This window comes from Protopterus annectens, chromosome 1.part1 (genome assembly GCF_019279795.1).
Source record: "Protopterus annectens isolate FY-2018-M chromosome 1.part1, PAN1.0, whole genome shotgun sequence".
In the NCBI taxonomy this organism is placed as follows: Eukaryota; Metazoa; Chordata; order Ceratodontiformes; family Protopteridae; genus Protopterus; species Protopterus annectens.
Genome location: NC_056726.1, coordinates 1,231,199,468 through 1,231,224,449, shown reverse-complemented (window position 1 = coordinate 1,231,224,449; position 24,982 = coordinate 1,231,199,468). Strand labels below are relative to the sequence as shown.

The 24,982-nt window shown below is 43.4% G+C and overlaps 1 protein-coding gene across 1 annotated transcript in view; it reads right to left on the bottom strand.

Annotated features, from left to right (window-relative positions):
- LOC122815935 (protein ZNF783-like) overlaps positions 1–24,982 on the bottom strand; it is a 362,214-nt gene that overhangs the window by 35,291 nt on the left and 301,941 nt on the right. Inside the window, exon 3 of the mRNA XM_044088804.1 lies at positions 7,396–7,515. Coding sequence (XP_043944739.1) covers positions 7,396–7,515 — 120 coding nt within the window. The remainder of the gene's footprint in view (positions 1–7,395; positions 7,516–24,982) is intronic.

Below are 24,982 nucleotides of genomic sequence, written 5' to 3'. Positions count from 1 at the left end.
TTAAATCTTCAACAGTAAAAAGGTTCTGAATTTTTATGTACCCACAAGTCAGCTTTCATACTAGCATACCCTTGTGCTTTAACAGATGTAATGTATATGTGGACGGAAGGCACCCAAAATGTTGTGTGCATTGGGTGGACGTCCAGTCCTTAGCAGGACATGTCCCATATAGCTTTATGCTAAATGCTAATGTTTTAGTGGGGCCCTAGTGGTGCTATGACCATCATAGAGTGCTAATGTTTTAGTTGGGCCCTAGTGGTGCTATAACCATCATAGAGGCATCATACTCTCCGGCTCTGAAGACTGGATCACCTCCCCACACCAAGATTGACCCAGTGAAGAAGGAACCCAACAGTAAAGGCCTTAAGTTCCACAGGTCAGGCAGGGATATTAGTCATCTCAGCTTATCATCATCTTTGGTGATTAGCTGGGCTTGCATATGTTAGGCTCACAATCCTCCTGGCTAGCCAGCATGCAAGATGCAATAACTGCTATGAAGAGCCCTTGACAGGTGCATACTTCTGCACATCCACACTGCTTGGATGGAATGAAAGCATTTCCTGGATGAGCATGTACTCCAGAGTGCTTGTGTAAATGCAGCACACCACTAAGCCTTCTCCCAGAGAGCAGGGCTGCAGCATGATTTTACCCCCAAACCAAGACTGAGCAAGCAAATATTAGTTACTCATTGCCATCCTTCTAAGTCCAGTTCCTCCAGTGCTCAAGCAACTAATCTAACCCAGTCATCAGGACATAGCCAGGGCTCAACTCTGCACAACAGCTACATTCCCGAAAGATGTTGACATGTACAACTCTTGCAAAGCACCCTTTATGCTACCCTAGTCTGTCCCGGGCTTTTTGTGTGGTTTCAGATTTACTATTAATGCATTCTGGAGGATGTCTGGGCTTGTTATTTGAAACTGTCCGAGACTTCACATACTGCTGAGCTTCACAGCATGTTGTTTTTGCAGGTGTAGGACTGGTTTAGCAGCAGTATTCCTCTAGAAACTGAACAAACTCTTCAAACGGCAAGATGTTGTTTTACAGCATCTTTCTGTGCAAAAGAAATTTAATGCAAATAATGCACTGGTGCACAGGATGGAGATTATTTTCAAAACATCAAAAGCCAAGACATATGACAGGTTTTACACACACACACACACACACACACGCACACGCACACACGCACACGCACACGCACACGCACACGCACACGCACACACACACACACACACACACACACACACACACACACACACACACACACACACACACACACACACACACACAGAGCGAAACAACATGCAAAACCATGCTCATTACCTAGCAACTCCTTCCTTCCAGCATGCTTCATTCTGTTTGGATTCAACCTGCCTACCTCATAAGGCAAAGCAGGAGCTTCAATCATACCACATTGCTCCCTCATTTTCTCACAGATGTATACATTCCAAATCTAAAGCTTTTCTCATTAGGTGTACTCTGTAGTCTCATCAGGTGAGGTTTTATAGTAACCTTTGCACTAGAAAAAGAAGTCATCTACTTACCATAACGTTCCAGCTGTGTTGCCGATCTTCATTTATCCTTGACCTTTGGGACTGTGTACCAATCCTTGGAACTGGCTTAGCCATTACACAGCTCGCCTGACCCAAAAACTCTCGAGCTACGTCTCTACCCACAATACCCCTCTCCAGATTACCTCAGATAGAGTTTGCAGCTACACAAACAGATTGAATAAAATATACATATGGAAATGAAGAGGTTATATCCACGGTCATATGGAAAGGAAGAGGTTATGTACCTAAAAACATGCATCTGGAGCATTTCTCCCCGGGCCTCCGCTGAAAACAGGATCTGTGGAACCTAGTCGGACTTTCCCGGTCAATAAATGTAAAATAATAAATAAATAAAATAAATAAATAAATGTACAAGGTCAAAACTGATAAGGTTACCAGGACAAGCATCCAGTCCTTCAAGGAGTCTGAAGGAGGGGGACAGGAGGGAGGGGAGTCGATGATAACTGAAAATTGACAACACAGATGGAACATTATGGTTAAGTACATAACTTCTTTATCTGATGTTGTCAATTTTCATTTATCCTTGACCTTTGGGACAGAGCCCCCAGCTACTTTGAATCTTGGATGGCCTTATGGAAGGATATTCCTTAGAACCATAGAGCCAATGGGTGCTCTTCCCCTGGATACCAGATCCAATTTGTAATGAGTGATAAAGGTATGTGGAATAGCCCAGGTTGCTGCTGCACATATTTCATCCACAGAAGCTTTGGAATGGAAAACAGCTGATGTGACTATTGCCCTAGCAGAATGCACTCTGACTGGTGCTGGTAATTAGAGATTCTTTTTATTGTAAATGAAAGAAATACAGTCTGTTTACCACCTTGACAAGGTAACCTTTGAAACGGATTTCCCAAGAGATGGACCAGAGAAAGAGACAAATAACTGGTCTGATTTTCTAAATTCTTTAGTTCTGCTGAGGTTGAAATGTAATTTCCTGTGAACATCCAACAAATGTAAGTAATCTTCACCTTTCCTAGAGAAATTTGGAAAGAAAACAGGTAAGTCAATGGACTGATTAATATTAGTTTTTCAGACCACCTTAGGGAGAAAGGATGGACTGGTTCTTAGCAAAAACCTATCTTTAAGAAAAATCAAATATGGGGGACTCTTGAAAGGCCTTTTTGGCCGAGGTGCTGGAGCTTGTATTGGTTTTTGGACATTTTATATTAAAGTTTGGGTTTCTTTCACTGGCCTTGGTCGTTATTTAGCAAAAAAATGTATTCCCACTGCAAAATAGGTCTTCCCATCTTTCTTGCACCTGGCTACAGTTTCTTTGATTTTGGGGACGAATAAGGAAGATACGTCAAAAGGAGCATTACCGAAGGAAGACTTAAATGGCTCTGTAAACTCACACAAGCACATCCAGGTGTGATGTCTTATGGCAATGCCTGAACCCACTGCCCTCATCATCACTTCAGCTGCATGAGGAATGAGCTTCATGGACGAGTTGGATATAGACTCCAGAGTGGCTAGCTAGGAGGCCGCTTTATTCTGGACCTCCTCAACACAGCTCCTCTTAGGGTATTTGATAACTCCTTGATCAGTTCCCTCTGGAGCCTAGTAAAACACCATCACCCTGGACTCTTGATTAGTGGGATGAACAGTGGAACTATTCAGCTAGTTCCTTTTTGATGGCTGCTGCCACCACCACCACAGCATCTATCGCTAACCCCTTAGCCCAAATATGGTAGTCTTCTGGAGCTAAGAGCATCTTGTTTTATCTCTGAGACATTGGGTCTATGGAGTCAGGAGCCTTCCAAGCCCGCTGCACAATCAATTCAATAAAATCGTCAGTGGGAGAAGTCACCCAAGTAGTAAATGGGCAAGCACCGCACCAAAAGCCTGCAAGTATACAGACTCCTCAGGAGATAGGGTCTTTGGGTTTCCAGTTACCAGTCTGTTTCAGAATCTCTAGAATGTTTCAGAAGGAGACATCTTTTGGGGGTGACGGGGGAACCCTCCCCATCATCGAAGTCAGTGTCCTCTGTGACACATTCCTCAGGGGAATCTAGGTGTTCCTCTTACACGTCTTTTTCCGGGTTGGCTCCTCAGTGGGAATGTCTGAGGAGGACTCGGAAGAGGAGGATCCCTGCACAGGGCCATCTTGCAGCTTAGGTGCTCGTTGCCCATGTGTGGTGGTTGGTGGCATCTCTGGGTGAGAGGGAGTATTGGGATAAAACTCCCGACACAGAAGGGGCCAGCTGACAGCCTGCAGAGGCGAATGCCCTCTCCATTACATGGAAGGAAGCCCACCCCCCCCCCAAGAGGGATGGAGCCTGGAACTGAGAAGGACAACCTCGAAACAGAATCCACACCCCGTTCCGAGAGACCTACCCTGAAAAAGGAGCAGAGGTACAGTCCATGTCAGTCGAGGCCCTGGGAGTCCATCGGTTCTGATGAAACCGAGGAAGTCAAGGCAGATCCTGGAACCAAAGGGGGAAAGGCTCTTGGCACCATAGCAGCTGGAACCGGAGGGATCAGAGTTGTAAGCCTAAGCCCTCAGGGGGGGTTAGAGGAGGAAGATTTGGTGGAGCCCTGGGAGAAAAAGCCCCATTCCCAGAGTAGAGTGGGGTCTGGGAAAAAAAAAGAGAAATACCCCTAGCAACTAGGAGCTAATCCACCAACCTGACCATATCTACTTCAGACAAACTCCTGGCAGAACAGACACATAAGCCTGAGGGGGAATCTGGTCTGTCAAGAAAAGGACTCTGGATCTGTCTCACAAAGGGGTCAACAGAGGGCAAATACCTTATCCTGGGTACAGCAAGTATATTTTCCTTTCAGCACAGATGATGGTTCCAATATTTCTGAAAGCATAGTAGGTGGAGTCGGTACAGATGGGGAAGCTGAAAATGTCGGTACCGATGTGACTGGCACAAAGGTCTGTGTGTCATAGTAGACTGTGCCAAGGTAGTCGGTTCCGAAAATTTTCTGACTTTAGCCTTTGGTTCTGCTGAAGTAGTGGAAGCCGAAGGCTTATGCTTTTTGGCTGCCAGAGCCATAGGAGATGATGGCACTGAGTGACTTTTCTTAAGCCCAAGTTCAGATTTACAGGGGGACGTGTCGGACTTGGACAGAGCCTCCTCAAAAGAGGACTTAATTAGACCTTTCAATATTTATTTTGTTTTTCGACTAAGGCCCAGTGACTGAACGCTTGGCAAATCGCACAGTCTTGTTGAAGATGAGCCGGCCCCAAGCAATACACACAGAAGAATGCCTGTTGGAAATGGGCATTTTCCATCTACAATCCTGGCATTGTTTAAGGTCAGTAGTTCCTTTCAATTTATCCATGTTGCCAGGCACCAAAAAAAAAATCACCAAAGGTCAACAGGCAGCAATCTCACACACACATGCACACAGAAGGAAAAGAAAGCTACCAACAATGGTAGGCCTAAATTATTTAAAGAGGTAGAGAGAGAAAAGGTACTATTAACGATGGTAGGGAAAGAATACCATATGGTAAAACAGCACACTCACTTGACAAAAAAGGGTGAGAGAGAACTAGAAGGAAGGGATAATAACATAGCAAAAACAAGGTGGGTAGAAGTAGCGCAGATAAAGAAAATATATAGATATAAACATATATCTATATATTTATATATCTGCACATATCTCTCTATTATATATATATATATATATCTATATATATAGATATATATATATATATATATTTATATATCTGCACATATCTCTCTATTATATATATATATATATATCTATATATATATATATATATATATATATATATATATGCACATATCTCTCTATTATATATATATATATATATATATATATATATATATATATATATATATATATATATATATATATATATATATATATATATATATATATATATATATATATATATATATATATATATATATGTATATATATATATATATATATATATATATATATATATATATATATATATGTATATATATATATATATATATATATATATATATATATATATATATATATATATATATATATATATATATATATAGATATATATATATATATATAGAGAGAGAGAGCTCTCTCCATGTGTGTGTGTGTGTGTGTGTGTGTGTGTGTGTGTGTGTGTGTGTGTGTGTGTGTGTGTGTGTGTGTATATATATATATATATATATATATATATATATATATATACACACATATCTATATCATATATATATATATCTATGGTTTACTATTAAAATTTTGAGATGTCTGAAGAAGGAAAATTTGAAATACAGATGTTCGAATTTTCATCTGGTTGAACATCTCAATGTTCGAAAGTTTATATTAGCAAATGCACTGTGCATGGGGGGGGGGCTTGCCCCCCTGCAAAACCATGATGTTGGGTATAAGAGTTTACTTTCCGTGCGCTCCTATATAGACATCATGTGATGTGTTCGGAAACAATGTCGAATCTGCTGAATTCGATCAGTGGATTTGACATTGTGACTTTTTTTTTTTCACTTTTCAGTTTAATTTCGATATGTCGTACACAAATTATTTTGACGTTCGACATATTAATAGTAAACATATATATATATATTTATATATATATGGGTCACCTTTAGATGCCCGACAACGCGTTCCACCGACACGGAATCCAACGGGACGAAAACACCGACAACGCAGATGACCGACAAGGTGAGAACCCGACGGACTCGGTAAGTGTGCGATCGAGTGAGGGATTTAGTGTTAGGGAGGACAGGTAAGTGTGCGATAGTGAGGACTGTGGGTTTAGGGGTGGGTTAAGTGAGTTAGGGTTAGGGTGCAGGTAGGGTGTGTGTGCGATAGTGAGGGACTGTGGGTTTAGGGGTGGGTTAAGTGAGTTAGGGTTAGGGTGCAGGTAGGGTGTGTGCGATAGTGAGGACTGTGGGTTTAGGGTGGGTTAAGTGAGTTAGGGTTAGGGTGCAGGTAGGGTGAGTGTGCGGTAGTGTCGGATCTTGGGGTTACGGGTGGGTAAGTGAGTTAGGGTTAGGGTGCAGGTAGGGTAAGGGTAGTGCGGTGTCGGACCTTAGGGTTAGGTTTGGGTTAGGGATAGTGCATATGTTATATATGTACTGTGTTTACGTGTAGTGTGTTGCTGTAATGGTTTTCGATGTTTCGCGTTGTCGGCGTTTTTTGTTGACGGTCTTTTGGTGTCGGTTATTAGTGTGTCGGCGAAACGATTTCAAAGATTTAGTATATATATATATATATATATATATATATATATAGAGATATATATATATATATATATATATATATATATATATATATAGATATATAGATATAGATAGCTTCTGAGAGAATCTGGCTGATGCATCTTGCAACAAGAGCAGCAAATGAGATCTCGGGTAATCTGGAGAGGGGTATTGTGGGCAGAGACATGGCTCGAGAGTTTTTGGTTTATACAAGCAGTGTAATGGCCGAGCCGGTTCTGAGTATCGGAACAACAGTCCCAAAGGTCAAGGATAAATGAAGACTGACAACATCAGATCACTAAGTTTGCAAAAGTCAATTGGCACAGCTGCCGTCAAATTACTACGGTCACATACATGCTTGTTTTTGTGGAAGACAGTGAACCCTCATCTTCCAGTTGATTAAACCAGGAATAAACATTACCATCTCACAATACATGTCCATTAGTGAAAAAAGAAAGACTGAGAAGCAGTGGTATGAATTCACTTTATACAAGACATCCAAAACCACTTAAACATTTGTAGGTTACATCTTGTTATTTACAGTTGAGAAAAAGAGTTGCTCACACATACTGAGACATGAAAAACAGCGAGACACAAAATACAGTACACAGCTCCCAACCTATAGACCTACTTACCATTGGGTGTATTCTCTGACTGTTCCTCCAGGTCAGGCCCTTCTTGCTTTACAGCACCAAATGGAAATGCCTCATCCATCCATAAAAGTGACAACAGGTTTTCCAATGGGATTGTGTACCCTGGATGTTTATAAAAACAAAATAATAAAAACAATGCTTACAGATAAAGATTAGATAAAGGCTCCTGCAATAATAAAACAGAAGATGACAATGACTGGCCTAACTTTAACAGTGAAGCTACTATTGTAGTGTGTCAGGTTAACATTTTTTTTTTACACAGTACAAGTTAAAACAATAACCTTCACAATGAAAGTACCCACTCCCTTCTGCAACAAACTGCTTCTTTAGACGATACTATTAGTCAGAAACCTTCATCCCTTAAATATGGTTCTTACCACTTAAATGCACTACCTCCCTGATTACTTGTTGCACATTTAAAGGAACACCATCATTGCTACTGCAAAAACGACTAGTATTAAATACATATATTAAGTCTAGCTACATTTAGGCTATATAATAAAATATGTAGCTATAACCACATTACCTGTTTAGTGTATGTATCTATACAATATGTAAATTGCATATAAACAAACTATGAAACATAAAAAAAATTATGTAAAAAATATACATTACCCTGCCACCCCACCAGTATACACACATTTTTTTTAAATCCTATTAAAACTGTATCATCTGAAGAAGCAGTCTGTGTACCTGTGAAAGCGCTTACGTTTGGATTCCATTAAAGACATTTTACTTTTACAACTGCTGGCCATCATTTTATTCTGCTCCATTTTATGCTTTTCCTGTTGGTTATCCTGTGAAGCAGGCTATTTATCTGGTGTATCTTTGTGTTGTTGTACTGTGAATTTCATGATATAAACTGCATACTATCTAGTAAATTATTGCCATTGATTTATAGGTTCACAGGTGTGTACTAGGCCAATGGCCCTGGAGCCTTTACAAGCCTAACCCACAGAAGTGCCCTGGCATCATGCTGCCGTTAGTTCCCGGTGCCACTATCAAGTTATGCCACTGGAGTGATCCCTGGGGTGAACTTTCTATTTCCCCATCCACTCATCAAGATTTCTCTTGAAAAGGGCCAGTGAGATGCTCTGCTTGACATGCATGGGAAGTCTGCTCCAGAGCATGGGCAGTCTCTGGGTTGTGAACCTGTCCCACTAGCATGTTCTGTTGATTGTGGTAATGAGGCTGAGGTCCCTGGAGCATGTGGTGCGTAGGGATTGGAATTTCTTTAGGTGTAACATTTCTAACAGGTCTGGGTCAGACATGGCTTTGTAAGTCAAGCAGAGATCACCTCTTGATAGACAATATGAGACAGAGAAAAGCTGGACTTTTTTGAGTCTGTCCATGTACGGCATGTGTTTAAGGCCTAGGATCCTCTTCGTGAGGTACTTTTGCAGCCTTTCCAGCTGTTGCAGGTGTTTAGTGAGGTACATGCCAAATGGGGCATTACACTCTATGATTGGTCTAATAAGGGAAGAGTTGAGAAAGATGATGACCTCTTTCTTCCTGGATGCAAAACCCTTGGTAATGAGATGTGCCACAGAGAAGGACTTTCTGACAACAGTGGCAATGTGGTGGTCAAACGAGAGGTTGCTGTCAACCTGTGTGCCACGATCTCTTATAACACCTTCAGTGTTCAGTGGGCTACCATAAATGTGGTAATTAGTGGGAACTGAGTTTTTCCCAAAGGGAATGACGATGCATTTTTTTGGCATTAAGCTTAAGGCCATGGTTTTGACACCAGTCATTGGTCTCAGTGAGGCCTTTCTGTAGGATGTCTACATCACTTGGGGAGTTAATAATGTCTCCCAGCTTGCAATCTCCAGCAAACCTGGTCAGCCAGAATCCCTCCATGTTGGCCTGGACGTCTGAGAAGTAGATGCCAAACAGGAGAGGACCCAGGACTGATCCCTGTGAAACTCAACTCGTGACTGGTCGGCAGTATTATGGAGTCTGCTACTTTCACACTGTGGGTTCTATCTGTGAGTCAATTTGCAACCCACCTAGTGATATAGGGGTTGATGCCTAGTTTGGTGAGTCTATCAATAATTCATGAGTGGGGAATGGTATCAAAGGCCTTGGCCAGATCGAGGTAGGATGTATGAACTGCCTGGCCCTCATCCACAGCTCTGGTGACTGACTCAAAGAAGTCAACCAGGTTGAGCAGCCATGATCTTCCCTTCACAAAGCCAAACTGCATAGAATACAGAGTTTGGAGATTCCCTATATCCTTGTTAATTAGGTCCATGATGATGCACTCCATAGCCTTACATATCAGACTCATCATGCTAATGGGACGATAATTCCCAGGGTCTGTAGTCGCTCCCCCTTTATGGAAAGGGATGACTGTAGCAGTGCGCCATTCTGTAGGGACAAAGCCAGAGGTGAGGCTGTGATTGAACAGGGCACACAGGTGTGGTGCCAGTTCACTTTGTAGTTCACGTAGAACACAGCCAGGGATATTGTCTGGTCCCATGGCAGCTGTATTCTTGGCCTTGGAAAATGCAGCTTTAACCTGTGTTGCAGTAATGCTGGGTGCCTGGCATTCAACCGGTATTGTGATTGGTCCTTTGGGGGGGAGGGTAAAGTTGGCACTGAATCTGTCGACCAGTATGTTGGCAATATCTGTTGGCTCAGTATAGGAGGTACCATTGTACAGTAACTCAGAGCAAATCTGGGTACTGCTGTGGTGATTCTTGATATAACTGTAGAAGGCTTTGTGGTTGTTTTTAGTGCCTGCCGCAATTCTGCCTTCATAGCTAGCTTTAGAGGTTTTGATGAGGGATTTCAACTTTTTGTTGAGGCAAATAAAGGAGTTTTTCCAGTCTTGGGACTTCACCTTTTTCTGCAACAGTTCCTTCCTTCTGTTGTAGAATTTGTTAATGGCAGGGGACCACCAGATTAGCTTCTTTTTTTTGGAGGAGAGCGTCTTGGTTCTGTTTGGTATGGCTAGTTCCATGCATTTATGTACGTGTTCGTACAGTGCACTGGTGTATGATTCGGCGGTCATGCACCTATTTTCCATTTGCATGGGTGCCTTGAAGTTCGTCACCTCTGTTTTTAGGAGCCCAAAGTCAGTTTGGAGAAGTTTTTCATGGTGGTTACCTTTGGTGGTGGTGTGGGTGAGATGTGGATTTCCATGGTAATTAGTTTGTGATCGGATCTAACCAGGGAGGAATTGACTACTGGTGTTGAGCAATTGTTGCCCATGTTAGTAATAACCAGGTCAAGGATGATGCTTCCTCTAACGGGGGTAAGAATGAGCTGGTCCAGCGCGTTGGAATTAATGAATTCCAGGAAATGTTGGGCAAGTGTATTGGTGCAGGAGTAGTTTTCCCAGTTGATTTAGGAACATAGAATGAGAGTCTTGAGACATGGTTGGGGACCTATAGCAGGCTACAACCCGAATCGTCGTCTTACCCACTATTAGTTGTACCTGAAGCATCCAATGAGTTATGCTGGGCTACTAGTCTGGAGGTGAGCATATCCTTTATGAATATGGAGACGCCACCGCCTTTGGAGCTTCGATCCATTTTCTGGGGCCAAAAGGTGTGGAATGAGTTATAGCCTGGTAGCACAAGGGTGCTTTATTCTGCTTTAAACCAGGTCTCCATTACAGCACAAATGTCGATGTTCTCCATTTTGAGGAGTGCTTCGAGCGATTGCATCTTGAGATTTAGACGTCTAGCGTTGAGCAGCATGACCCTCAGATTGCATTTATTTATAGCTGTTATGGTGGTAATTTGGTCTCTGGAACACCACCTAAAAAAGACACTATAGGGGTGGCAAGAGACTTGGCCAGTATCCGGAAACCTAGGGGTGACAGATGCAGGCCACCTCTGGCAAAGCATCGAGGTCTGTCAATCATGTCATCCCAAGCAGACGGATACTGGATCCCCCACGAATGACACCAGAAACTTAGACAATTGTTGAAGTCAATCATTTTCGGTTTGTACAGTGCTATCATTCTGCGCGATGGTAGGATGCTGCTCAGGGTTAAGGTCATACCTGCCTGGGCCACATAATCCAAGAGCTCCTCCATGTCTCTTTTCATGTAGTCCAGGGAAGTACGCCTCAGGCCATTCACACCCACATGGACGATGACAAAGTCACACTTGTACTTGTTGTGGAGTGACCTGAGTGCGTGTGTTATGTGTCGGATCATGGCACCCGACAGACAGCTGACTGTTGCCTTCTCCTTATTTAACCTATTGAGTGGGAGATCAGTGTGCCTCATTATCGAGTCACCTATGACTAGTGTATTGGGCAAGCTGTTTTGCCTTAGGGGCTTAGGTTGAGGGGCACAATGTGTAGGTGAGCTATGTGTCTTGCGATTTGTGCTGTGTTGTGGTGGTTGAGTGAGTTTCTGATTTGGAGGTCTCTGCTGTTTGGGTTGATTTCTATTGAGAGCTTCCGCGAAGGTGGGCATGTGGTTTGTGTTTTTATGTGAGAGCTGTGATGGTGGGTGTTCTGCAGAGCTATGTGTTCCATGTGGTATGGTGCAGGTGTTGACCTTTTCCTCTTGACCAGCTATTCCTGTCTTGGCTGGAGAGTGCCTGTCTTTCAGTTTGGATATACAAATGCATCTCCCACAAGTCTGAGTGTTGGGAGGTAAGAGGAGAGGGATGACTGTGTACATGAGGCAGTTGCTACACTGCCTCAGAATGGCGAATAAGCTAGTTAAATGCTAGAGAGAAGAGCACTAGCAAGATCTAAGGGAAAAACTGGACAGCAGACTTTCTGGCACAAGTAATAGTTTACCTTAGCTTAGTGACGCTGCACGGCACACAAACAAGGGCTTTTAAAGCAGAAAGTTGAAAGGGAGCTAGAAACCACTTCTCCTGTGGTAGATAGGCTACCCAGTGCTTACCACTCCCGCTGATAAGCAGAGAGGCTTCCCTCTAACACAGAAAGGTCTGGGGAACTCAGAAACTACAATACAGTCCTGAATACAGCAAATCTGTATCTGAACTACTCTAGTAACAGGAAAGGCAGGAAAACAAGCTAGAACTTTTTTTTTTTTTATAAATATAACAGTAGCAAACGAGCAAACTGATTTAAACAAATTACCCAATTAAACAATAAAAACGTTCAAAACTGAGCCGTGTTCCAGCAGTCTTCAATCAGGCAAGCTCCAGCTGCACACTCCTGCCACTAGGGTGCAGAGGAACCTTCTCCAAAAAAAAAGATGGCCTGGATTAGTGCTCAAATTATACAAACAAAGCTAGATTCAGCAGGTCTGAATCTAGTCTATGCTACAGCAAACAAGGTGCACCAATTTTAGAAAGAAACAGTTCAAACAACCAGGCACAATAAGCCTTTAACCATAAATTCCCAGCTCAGAAGGGCAGCATCTACCCTCTCCTCCCACAAGAGTGCAGACCACAGACCTTCTTAATGTCAAACAACTGGCCTGAAGCCCAAGTGCTAAAGGCTTAGAATAAGTTACAATTTAATCAGACTACTAACAAGCAGTAATAAATGCTGCAGAATAAATGCAACTGAGTACTTTTAAGAACAGGCAGCAAAAGCAAAATAAAGTAATAAAGTAGGAAGAAACACAAATGCAGTAAAAGCAGATGAACAAAGTGCAATTTATATATATATATATATATATATATATATATATATATATATATATATATATATATATATATATACGGTCGCAAATGAGCAAAATGATTTAAACAAATTACGAAATTAACCAGTAAAAAAGCTCAAAACTGAGCCCTGTTCCAGCAGTCTTCAATCAGACAAGTTCAAACTGCACACTCCTGCCACTAGGGTGCAGGGGAACCTTATTTAAAGTAAACAAGTACTATTTATTTTCTTTGTTAGTTTTAAGAAATGCATGCATTGCAGTGTAAAGAGAAGAAAGGCTGGACAAAATCATGTTTTAAGTTAACAGGGTCATTGGTGTGTACTGGGCTAATAACCAAGGGCCTTTTTATGCTTAGTCATGCATCCCAAATCTCTGACAATTTCTGGTACCCTTGAGAAGTGTAAAAGCAGGGGCTTGGGAAAGGAAACATTTACAAACAGGGGCCTGGGAGATAAACATTTACAGGCTGCCTGTGTCAATTAGAGACATACGTGCCACACTAGGGATGAATTTCCTGTGCTCTATCAAATTGTCCAAGCTGCACTTGAATTGGGTTAGAGAGGAACTCCACTTCATAAGGATGGGGAGCCTGTTCCAGAGAAGGGGTAGTCTCTGGGACACATACCTGTCCCTCAAGCAGGTCTTATGTATACAACATGCATGGATTAAGTCTATAGACTGGGTAATTCTGGTCCTGTTTGTTTTACAGACATGCAGTAGGCCCATCAGGTGGAGTCTGAAATAGCATTGTATTCCATGCACAGATTTCTCAACAGCATTTAGGATTCAGAATACAGGAATAGGGCCTTGAGGAGGTTTGCACAGGACATGTTACTTATGTCCTGTATTCTTTTAGTAAACAACTTATGCGGATATTCCAACTGAAGGATGTGCCTGGTTAGGTACATACTAAGGTGGGGGGACAGTGTATTGTACTCAATGATAGGTCCGATGAATGCCAACTACAGTGGAATAATGACTTCCTTGGACCTAGATGCTATACCTTTGTTTATAATTTGCACACCATAGAATACTTTCCTCACTACTGTAGACATATGATGGTCAAAGGTTATATTACTGTCTGTGTGAGGTCAACTCTTAGGAGTGTGTTGTCAATATGACAGTATCCATTAGGAAGTTATCCATCCCTGGTAACTTATGCATTTCTTAGCATTTAGTTTTACTCCACGGCTCTGACACCAGTTTGTCTGTGTCAGCTCTTCCTGGAGAAGATTTTTCAGTGGGGGATTCCATGACTAATCCTAATTTCCAATCGTCTGCAAATTTAGTCAGCCAGAGGCCCTTAACATTGGCCTTGACTTTAGGGAAGTAAATGACAAAAAGGAGTGGTCCCAGAACTGATCCTTGATGGACTCGGCTTGTAATTGGTGGGCTCCCCAGCTCTAACTTCCTGTCTGTCAGGCAGCTGGCTATCCAATGGGTGACACAATGATTTATACCAAACATCTTTCATCAAGTATACATCAATTCAGCATCAATCACAGTTTCATCAATAATGCCAAAGTAGGGTATTGTGTCAAATGCCTTTGCCAGATCAAGGTAGGAAGTGTGAACCATTTTGCCCTCATCCATTGCTTTGCTGACCTTCTCGAAGAAGTTGGCCAGGTTGAATAGGCATGATTGGCCCTTGACAAAACCAGACTGGCGTGGGTCCAGTGCCTGAAAGTTTCCAATGTCATTATTTCCATGATAATTCTTTCCATAGCTTTGTATATGAGACTACATGAGACTTGTAGGTCTGGAGTTGGCCCACATGTGTGCAGAAGGATAACTGCTGCTGTTGTCTGGAGGCTACAGTTAAATAGCAATTCCAGACAGCCAGACAGGTCATGCTTCATGCTATTTAGAATATTGTTTGGGCCCATTGCTGCAGTGCTCTTGGCCTTGGAGAGAGAGAGAGCATTGAGGATCTGTTACCGAGTGGTAGTAGGGATGGGTTACGTTTGGTTATATTTCATGAGAGAAGGTTGGGGGGGGGACTAAGTTGGAGGTGAATATGTCAGCCAGTAGGTTTGCTACATCTTCTGGCTCCGTATAGGTAGCTCCATTAACAACGAGCTCTGCACACACTTGTGAACTGACTGAGATTACAGACATAGCTAAATAATGCCTTGTGGTTGTCCTTGGCCTGGGAGGCCAAATTTCCTCTAAATTTGGTTTTGGTAGACTATCTGTCTGCTGAGCTGAGAGTGCTTTTATCCTGCTGGGTGCTGCACCTCCTAATTTTTGCCATGATTTTCTTCCTTTTGTTATACAGCCTACTGATGTTGCGATTTCACAAGAGTAGCTTGTTGTTTGAGTTAGTTCTATATATACAAGTATATATATATATATATATATATATATATATATATATATATATATATATATATATTCCTGGTGGGTACAGTTGCCTCTATGTAGCTATTAACATGTTTGCATGGGGTTTCTGTGAACAGTTCCGCATCGGCAGCAGTGTTCTCAGGGTTTATGAGGGGCTTAAAAGTTTGCTAAGTTATCATTTAATAGTAGGAAGTTAGCCTTAGAGTAGTTCCTGAATATTTCAGGGCTATTCGGGGTTCCATGTTTTATTTCTACTTCAAAGGAGACCATTTTGTGGTCTGATCTTACCCGAGAATACATTACACTAGGGGGTTGTACAGCACTCTCCAATATTAGTAAGGACCAGATCCAGTATGTTTGCACTCCCGGTTGGTGTACTGACAATCTGGTCCAGGGAGGTTCTGTTTACAAAATCCAGGAATATCTGTGCCTGCACGTCTACTGTTATACATGATTTTCAGTTAATAGTGGGATAATTAAAGTCATCCAAGAATATGGTAATGGGTTGGATGCTTAGTGTTTCCAATAAGTTTAAATACACGTTACGGGTTTCCTGCATCAAAGAGAGGGAGCTACAGCTTTTAAGGAAGGGGTATGGGATTTTACCTATAGTGATTTGGTGGCTGGTGTGGCTCAATGAGATAGGGACATTAACATGGATGATGTTGATGGTTTGAATCTGGCAGTATCCACATCTTTAGGTTGGGAGGCTGGCATAATGGTTACGATGTTTACCTTACACACACAAGGTGCAGGGTTTGATTCGGACACAGGGTAATTGTCTACGATTAACAATTTATTTATCCCTTTTAAGCGCAACCTGGATATCTGGATGGGAAATAGAAAATACACCCCTGGGGTTCTACCTGTGTCCCTGCTGGACAGGGTCTTTGGGTGCTGACTTAGTCTAAACATGGGATGAACTCTTGGCTAGGCTTATAAGGGCCTCAGGGCTAATAGCCTAGTAACTTCCTATGATCCTATCATCCTATGGAAAAGCTCAAGTGCACAGCCTGTGTGACCAGTCTTGAGGCATATTAATGTCTGGTGTGAATCAAGACACTTCCACCTTTAGTTCCTGTGTAATAAATGGTCTAAATGTGCAGAAGGCATTATAGCCTTGCACTGATGGTGTGCTCATCACAGCTTTAAATAGCACAGGACATCAGCATTCTCTACAGTGAAAGGACCTTACAGAGAGTGAAGCTTCTTGTTTAGATTCCTAGCATTCAGCAGTAACACACCTTTAGATATTCTTGGTTTTGATTTGCTATGTCAGAAGTACTTTCACTTTGGCATTGCCTAAAAAAAGCACTACATGGGAGGACAATATTTTAGCTAATATTCAAAAGCCTACAGGCAAGAGTTGAAGACCATCCCTGGCAGAGCATCTTGATCCATTGACATCTCCTTTCATACTGACAAATATTGCATCCCCTTAGAATGACACCAGAAACTAAGCCAATTAAAAGTTGGTTATCTTCTATTTGTATTGTGGCATTATCCTTAGAAAAGGCAACATGTTGCTCAATACTAGGGTCATACCAGCCTGAGATGAATATTCCAAGAGCTCCATGACGTCTGCCCTCACATAGTCTAGGGAGGTACACCTCAGGTCATTTACACCCACATGGACGATTAGTCATACTGGTACTTGTGGTCCAATGACCTGTGTTTACGTAATGTGGCAGATCATGGCCCCCTGATAAGCAACTGATTGTTACTTTCTCCTTGCTCAACCTGGTGAGAGGGACAGCAGTGTCTCTCACAATGGAGTCTCCAATGACCACAATGTTGTATTGTTTGCTGGCTTGCCTTATGGGCTTAGAAGGAAAGACTCCATGACATGTGGCTGTGGGTGACGAGTTGAATGTTTTGAAAAAGTGCATCCGGAGCTACTGAGGGTATTTGTTATGTTGTTTAGGTGGTCTCTGGAGTTTAGTAAGGTTGCATTTAAGTGCCTATGTGGGTCTATGTATCTACTTTGAACTGGGAGCAGCGTGTGCACTATTATCAACCTCATTGTAATTAGAAGTGCTTTTATATGAGAGCTTCGCCTCCAGTGACATGGTGTAAACCTCTTTCTCTCACATAACATATCAGTTTGAGAATTAGCTGGTTGTCAGTAAACATAAGGCATTGGCTACACTGCTTCAGGTTGCCCATATCCACCAAGCTGGTAAAGGAGATAGTGGGAAGGTTCATATCCATGACAACAAGCCCTTTTTACTGATTAGATGGTTGCAGTGAGAATATAATGTCAGCAGTATCAGGTTGGCAACTCTGGGGCAGTGCTTGTCACTGCAAACTAGTTGCTCTGTATGCATAGAGATATTTGTGAAATTTCAAGGGTGCTTTTTACAATAAAATGTCAACTCAAGGTGTCTGTGTCTATATAGGGCACTGTCAAACACTTGAGGGGAAACTAATAGATCCTGATGATTTATGGATGAAGTATTTAGGGAGACGTCCTGAAGTTAGGTTAGACAGTAGCTAATCAAGCAGTACTTATGGAAAAGAAAGAAAGAATTAGCTTTGTCAAAAATGGTGAAGACAGGGGTTTGCCAGATTGGCTACTGCCTGGCTACTACTAGTGCTGGTCTCAGCACAGCTTCACCCTGGCTATTAGTGCTGGTCACCACTGCTTCATGCTTCTGTAATACAATGTTCCCTTGCATCTTCTCTCACCAAAAGCAAAGCAGCAACAGCAATCCCAACATGAGAAGCAGGCCACAGGCTCTTTTTTGATCAACAGTCTTGGCCCAGATGATGCAGGTGTCTGTAGGCTTTTGTAGCCTTTTCCTGGTAGATGAGTTGAATAGTAATGAGACCAATTAGGAAGGTCCAACAGAGACATTCACTGCCCAAACAGAAACAGTCAGGAATCAATGCATTCTGCTCTCTGTTTCACCAGGAGCAAGATATAAGCACAAATTCCAAGCTGGCACCTATGAGGAAGTTATCAGGCTTTCTGGTGATCAGCAGTCTGCTGGAAATAATGTCCTTATGCTCCTCCTCTCACTAGGAGAGACAGAGAAGCACTAACTCAAGATGTCTACTGAGAGGCAGAGTGTGGGCTCTCCAATAATTGGTGGGCTTAGACTAGATGTTGCACATTTTAGAGCTAAGATGGAAAAATGTGTTAATATCCTAAGAGCCACAGTGGTCATTAAGCAGTTAGATATGAAAGAGGGGGTAACTTAAGCTTTAGAAATTTAAGTGAGGAGCAACTAATTTTAAAACAACAAGACAGACTGGAAGGAGGTAGGCACTTTGTATTCTGGCTTTAAGGAATACAGTGGGATGGATAATAAATTTACTGTTCCTGTCAGGGGGCTTGAACTAAATTATTTGAAGATGTACACAGTTGTGCGCGTTTCTTTTAAGTTAATGGGCTAATGGGGGTGTTCTGAAGGTGTTTTTCTTTGATGGATTTCATTAAAAAAGTAATTTAAAATATGACAGGGTTTGTTATCACCATCTGACAATGGCATAAAGTATCAACCTGTCAACATTAGTGGCTGCACGTAACAAAAAAGCTGGAAATAGACAATTAAAAAGCTATTATAATGGGTGAGAATAAGTTCTTATCATAACAGTTGCACTGTCCTCATTGTTTTGGAACATGAACTGCCTCACAGGTACAAACAAAACAGGTTAAGGGGTATTTAATTATACTAAGAAATGCACAGTACAAATAGCCATGCTACAAGAGACACATTTTGAAAGTAGAAAGCATGTGAATTTGATAAAGAAAGGATTTAAAGATGATTATTCAGCAGAACACCAGGGACAAAAAAAGGGGACTACTTATACTAAAGGGGCACCAATAGTGGCAGAAGGGAAAAAAAGAGATACCAACGGTAGATTTGTGGTAGTAACTGGCTACTGTCAAGGGAAGAGGAATACACTAGCATGTACTTACATTAAAACTACTGCTATTTATTTATTTTATTTTACATTTGTTGACTGGGATAGTCTGACTGGATACATGTCCATTTTCAGCGGAGGCCCGGGGAGAAAAGCTCCAAACTTACAAACAGATAAAGACAAGCAAGTTACAGTATATGCACAAACATATTGTAGTAACATACAAGTTACAGTCTCACATTTCAAGCCTATGAAGAATACAGTTTATATTCAGAAATATATACAAATGTTACAGTTTCTCTTATCAAACCTATAGGTGCAGCTATATTCAGATTATCTGCAGAGATGTTACAGTTTCTCTTTTCAAACCTTTTAGTGTAAGAGGTAAGTCATTGTGAATAAAAAATTGCAGGGCTATGCAAGTAGATTAGTCTTTAGTGAGGGTTAGAGCAAGGACATAACCAGCGAGTTTTAAAATACTGGGTTAGATTTTTTTTTAACTGATTAAGGGAGGAGTTCAGAGTAATGTCAGATGGCGGCGAATTCCAGGTTTTGCCTACTGAATTTGCAAATAAAAAGACTCTCCAGATAGGTTGATAACTTTAACAGATTGAACAAGAAGTTATGTACTCACCATAACGTTCGATGTATGTAGTGCATCTAGCCTCACATTCTTACCCATGGGTTCGGAGCCGAATATCGGATCCGACTTGGCCAAACTTTTCTAGCTCGAAGTCTTCTATTGGCAGGGCTAAGCAGGTATCCCATGCTGTACTGCTCCATATACCCAGATCTAGTTTTCTGCGAACACTCATTCATAACCCATGCATAACAACATCCAGGTAAAAAAGAATAAGCTAAAGGTGAAGGGAACTCTGTAAATAGAAACCTAACCTCCAGATCCTCCAGGAAGAGGGAAGGTGGGAGGGCAAGTAAGAATGTGAGGCGAGATGGACTACATACATCGAACGTTATGGTGAGTACATAACTTCTTAATGTTATGTAGTCCAATCTCGCCTACATTCTTACCCGTGGGACAGCGTCCCTAGCACCTACATCCTGGGTGGCTCATAGGAAAATACTCCCGAGTACTGTGGAACCAAAGGACGACCTATCCCTAGATACCACGTCCAATTTGTAATGAGTAACAAATGTGTGAGGAGAAGCCCAAGTAGCTGCAGCACATATATCATCCATCGACAATCTGGCTTGATAGGCTGTAGATGTAGAAACAGCCCAAGTAGAGTGAGCCTTGACCGGAAACGGTAGGTCTTTTCCTCCTGCGGAGTAGGCGAAAGAGATGCAACTGGATATCCATCTGGATAGGGTGATTTTGGAGACAAGGGACCCAATTTTGTTTTCCGAAAAGGAGACAAATAGTTGATCAGACTTTCAGATGTCTTTTGTTCGGTGCAGATAGAAACGTAACTGTCTGTGTACATCCAATTGATGAAATTTAAATTCTGCCTTGTTTGAAAAATGAGGAAAGAATACAGGCAACTCAATAGATTGATTAAGATTAGATACGGACGCCACTTTAGGAAGAAAAGAAGGGTTTGGTCTAAGAGAAACCCTGTCCTTATGGAAGATCAAGTATGGAGGTTTGATAGAAATGGCTTGAATCTCTGAAACTTGCCTGGCTGAAGTGATTGCTATTAAAAAGGCTGTTTTCCAGGTCAAGAATTTCAAATCACAGGTAGCTGCAGGCTCAAAAGGTGGTGAAGTAAGGGCTTGTAAAACAAAATTCAGATCCCAGGGCATGATAGGTTCGGTGACCAGAGGACGGAGTAATAGAGTACCCTTCAGGAAAGCCTTACAGAGTATGTGAGCCATCAGACTAGGCTCATTAGCAACATGAAAGTTAGAAATCACTGCCAATTGAACTTTTATGGTAGCTGACGTGGAACCCTGATGGAAAAGCATAGACAAAAACCCCAAGACTGAAGCAATCGGGGCTGTGTAAGGATCAATTCCTTGGGTATGCGCCCAAATAGAAAACCTCCTCCATTTGCTAGAATAAATCTTCCTAGTGGGGGGCTTATGAGAGGAAGATAAAATGTGAACTACGGTGAAAAATGATGAAGCCTACCTAATGATGGAAGTGGAGTAGCCAGGCTGTCAACCGGAGGGTCATCAGAGAGGGGTGGAACTGTCCCGACATGTGTGTCAGTAAATCTGGTTGTGGGTCCAGAATCCAAGGAGTGTCCACAATGTAGGGCTGGATAAAGGGAAATCAGACTTGATGAGGCCAGTGTGGAGCAGTCAGAATCATTCTGCTTCCCAAGGATTGTGCTTTCTGAATCACTTTTGATAGCAAGGGAAACGGAGGGAAAGCATAAAGCAGACCGGAGGGCCAATTGTGAACTAGAGCGTCCCTGGGTGACTCCCCCTGTGGGGGGATCAGCGTGAAGTAGCTGCTGCATTTGGCATTGAGGGGGCTGGCAAAAAGGTCGCAGCAAGGCTGACCCTATCTGCTGAAGATTCGTCCTGCAACAACACGATTCAGGGACCTCTCATAAGGCATCAGAATAGCTCTGCTTAGCCTGTCTGCTATCACGTTGGACTTCCCCGGAATGTGCGTTGCCACCAGAAACCGTTAGGAAGATACTGCCCATTGCCACACTCGCATGGCCTCTCTGCACAGGGGATAAGATCTGGTTCCCCCTTGCTTGTTCAGATACCACACTACTGACATGTTGTCCGAGTGTATTGCAATCGTCCCTATAGGCAGAAAGCTATGAAGTGCCTGCAACGCAAGTAGCACTGCTCTCATCTCTAGGACGTTGATATGCAGATGTATCTGGTGATCTTGCCACATGCCTTGGACTGTCCTGCCAAGATAGGTTCATAGGTTCATAGGTTCATACTAGGCTATCTGCCCGAGGGCATTTACAAGCCTAGCCCATAGTTTTGTGGCTTACGCCACCCCTTTAGTATGGGGAACTATACCCATTATTTTGCTGTGCCTCTGTTGAGCAGTGACACTGAGGTAATCCCTGGGGTATATCTGATAAGATAATGTGCCCCACCCCACCCCATCTGGGAGGCGTCCGTGGTCACTGTAGATCCTGTTTGCAAAATGGGGTGAGCAGTCTTGCTAGAGGGACATAAATGTTGCTGCCATGGTCCCCAGGAGTTGAAGAACCCATTTTGCCTTCGCTTTCCTCAGGGGCATCAGGGCGTGTATCTGTTGCTGTAAGACTCTGATCCTTTCCTGTGGTAAAATGCACGCATTCAAACGGTGTCTAATTCTGCGCCTATAAAGGTGACAGACTGTGAGGGCAATAAGGCATATTTTTCCCAATTTGGTGTTATGCCCAACTGTTGACAGAGAGTGATGGTAGCGTCCCTGGTTTGGATTAGTAGATGCTTGGTGGGGGCGGTAAGGAGCCAGTCATCCAGATACGGAAACACCTGGAATCCTTGACGTCTCAAGTGAGCAGTCACCACCGCCATACATTTGGTGAATACCATGGGGGCTGTGGTGAGACAAAATGTCAGGGCTTGAAACTGGAAACGACTGGCTCCCAGCCGGAAGCGTAGGTGACTCCTGGATGCCCTGTCCATTTTGACATGGTAGTAAGCATCCTTGAGGTCGATGGAGCACATCCATACCTCCTCTCCCAACAATGGGAGAATCGATTGTAGTGTGACCATACGGAACCTGGACTTCTGTACATAGTTGTTCAATCGGCTGAGATCTTTTCAGCACCAAAAAGAATCTTGAGTAAGTCTCTAATCCGACTTGGTCTGAGGGGACATGCTGGATAGCTCCCTTTCCTAGCAGCTTTGAAACCTCTGAGGCTGCTTGATCCCTTTGAATGGGTGGAACATCCGGGATTTTCCTGACTGAAGGGGGGGTCTGATGTAAAAGGAATGACATAACCTCCGGGAATTATTCATAATACCCATCGGTCCTGGGTGATGCTTTTCCAGGCTTCCGGATATAACGATATTCGACCCCCGACTGGCTCTGAATAAGCACAGCCGGGCATTCCCTCAGGAATGAGAGTAGGGAGAGCCACAAAAGGAATCACGGTCTCCCAAAATGCGGGGGCACCCTTGGCCTCTAGGGCGGCGTCTCCCTGAATAACCTCCCCCTCCTCTGCCTCTGAAGGGGGACTCACCTTTTGCGGCAAGAAAAAACCGCTGTGATTTTTTGAACCACATCCTCCCTCCCCTCTGGTCCTTGGGGTAAGGCCTAGAGGGAAGGGAAAAATAGACCCCTACAGCAGACAGGGTATTTCCCTCTTGTTCGCACCTGGTGAGGGTGTCTTTCACTTTGGTTCTGAACAAAGAAGAACCATCAAAGGGGGCATCAGTGAAAGAAGACTTGAAGGCCTCCGCGAAATGACAAAGGTGCATCCAGGCTTGCCATCTAAGAGCGACTCCTGAGCTTGCTGCCCTACTCGCTCCATCAGCTGCATATGAAATGAGCCGCATGGAAGAGTTGACGATGGAATTTAGGGTAGACACCTGGGTGTTAACCATCTGGGCCACCACATCAGGAACGTTACCTGCAAGAGTATCTCCTAACTCCTTGAGGAGATCTCTCTGGAGCCGAGTAAAATTAGACAGATAGTTCAGCGACCGTAAGGTAAAGGTTGCTGACAGAGGGTACGCTTCCCGTACCAGTCCATGGTCCTAGACTCCTTGTTAGGAGGATGGACGGAGGAAGAAGTCTCTGCTACTTCCTTCTGAGTGGCCACCGCCACCACCATGGCATCCACAGGGACTCCTTTGGACAGGAACTCCTTACCCAGGGGAGCAGAAAGAAACTTGTTGGGACGCCTGGGTACGGGTTCCACAGAATCAGGGTTTTCCCACACCCTCCAACAAATTAAATCCAGGAGCTCGAAGGGTGGGGTCACCCAGGAGGCAGAGGGCTGAGCACCGAAGGCCTTAAGGAAGACCGACTCCTCCTCAGAGGGGGCTTTGGACGGCCAGTCACCTCTTTGTTTCAGTATCTCCAGGATGTCGGAGAAGGAAACATCATCAGAGGATGACCTGGGGGACCACTCCGATTCCTTGAGGTCAGCATCAGAGGTGAGAGACTCATCCTGGGAGTCTATGTACTTCCTCTTGCACATTTTCTTTCTAGGGGGTTCCTCAGGCACGAACTCTGAAGGGCCCTCAGAAACTCGGGGACCACTCGTGGGGGTATCCCTAGGCCTTGGTGGTCCGCTGTCTACGGATAGGTGGTGATCAGAGGCTCTCACCGGAGTGGTGGGGGACAGAATGACCGACCCGCATGATGTAGCTGATGATTTATCTGGCTAGCGCAATCCGCATGGCCTCAAAGGCAGCACCCCCCCCCGAGTCTGAGCACCGGCCAGCCTCTGAGACCATGACAGGAGTCAGGGTTCCTCGAGCCGAGGCACCGAGCAGAAGACTCGGAACCGAAATATGTCCAGAGATGTTCCCCTCAGGCCGGACAGAAGAATCCCGAGTCCCGAACCCCATGGATGGAGCCGACGGGGTCAGAGCCGACGTCGGTACAGATAGGCCCGGAGGAGCCATCGGAACAGACCTAGGAACATCACACGGTGTGGAACACTCTGGCTCCAAAAGACAGAGATGCACTTGGAGGAAGAATGATCGAAGAAGGTGTCGAGATGGGCTCCGGAGCCGACTGGGCCGGAGCCGAAAACAATTTTGCCAAAACCGGTGACTGGAGGAGCCTCTGCACCACCCTATCAACATCCACATCAGAAAGAGTCCTGGAGGATTTGGAGGACAGGGAGGGAG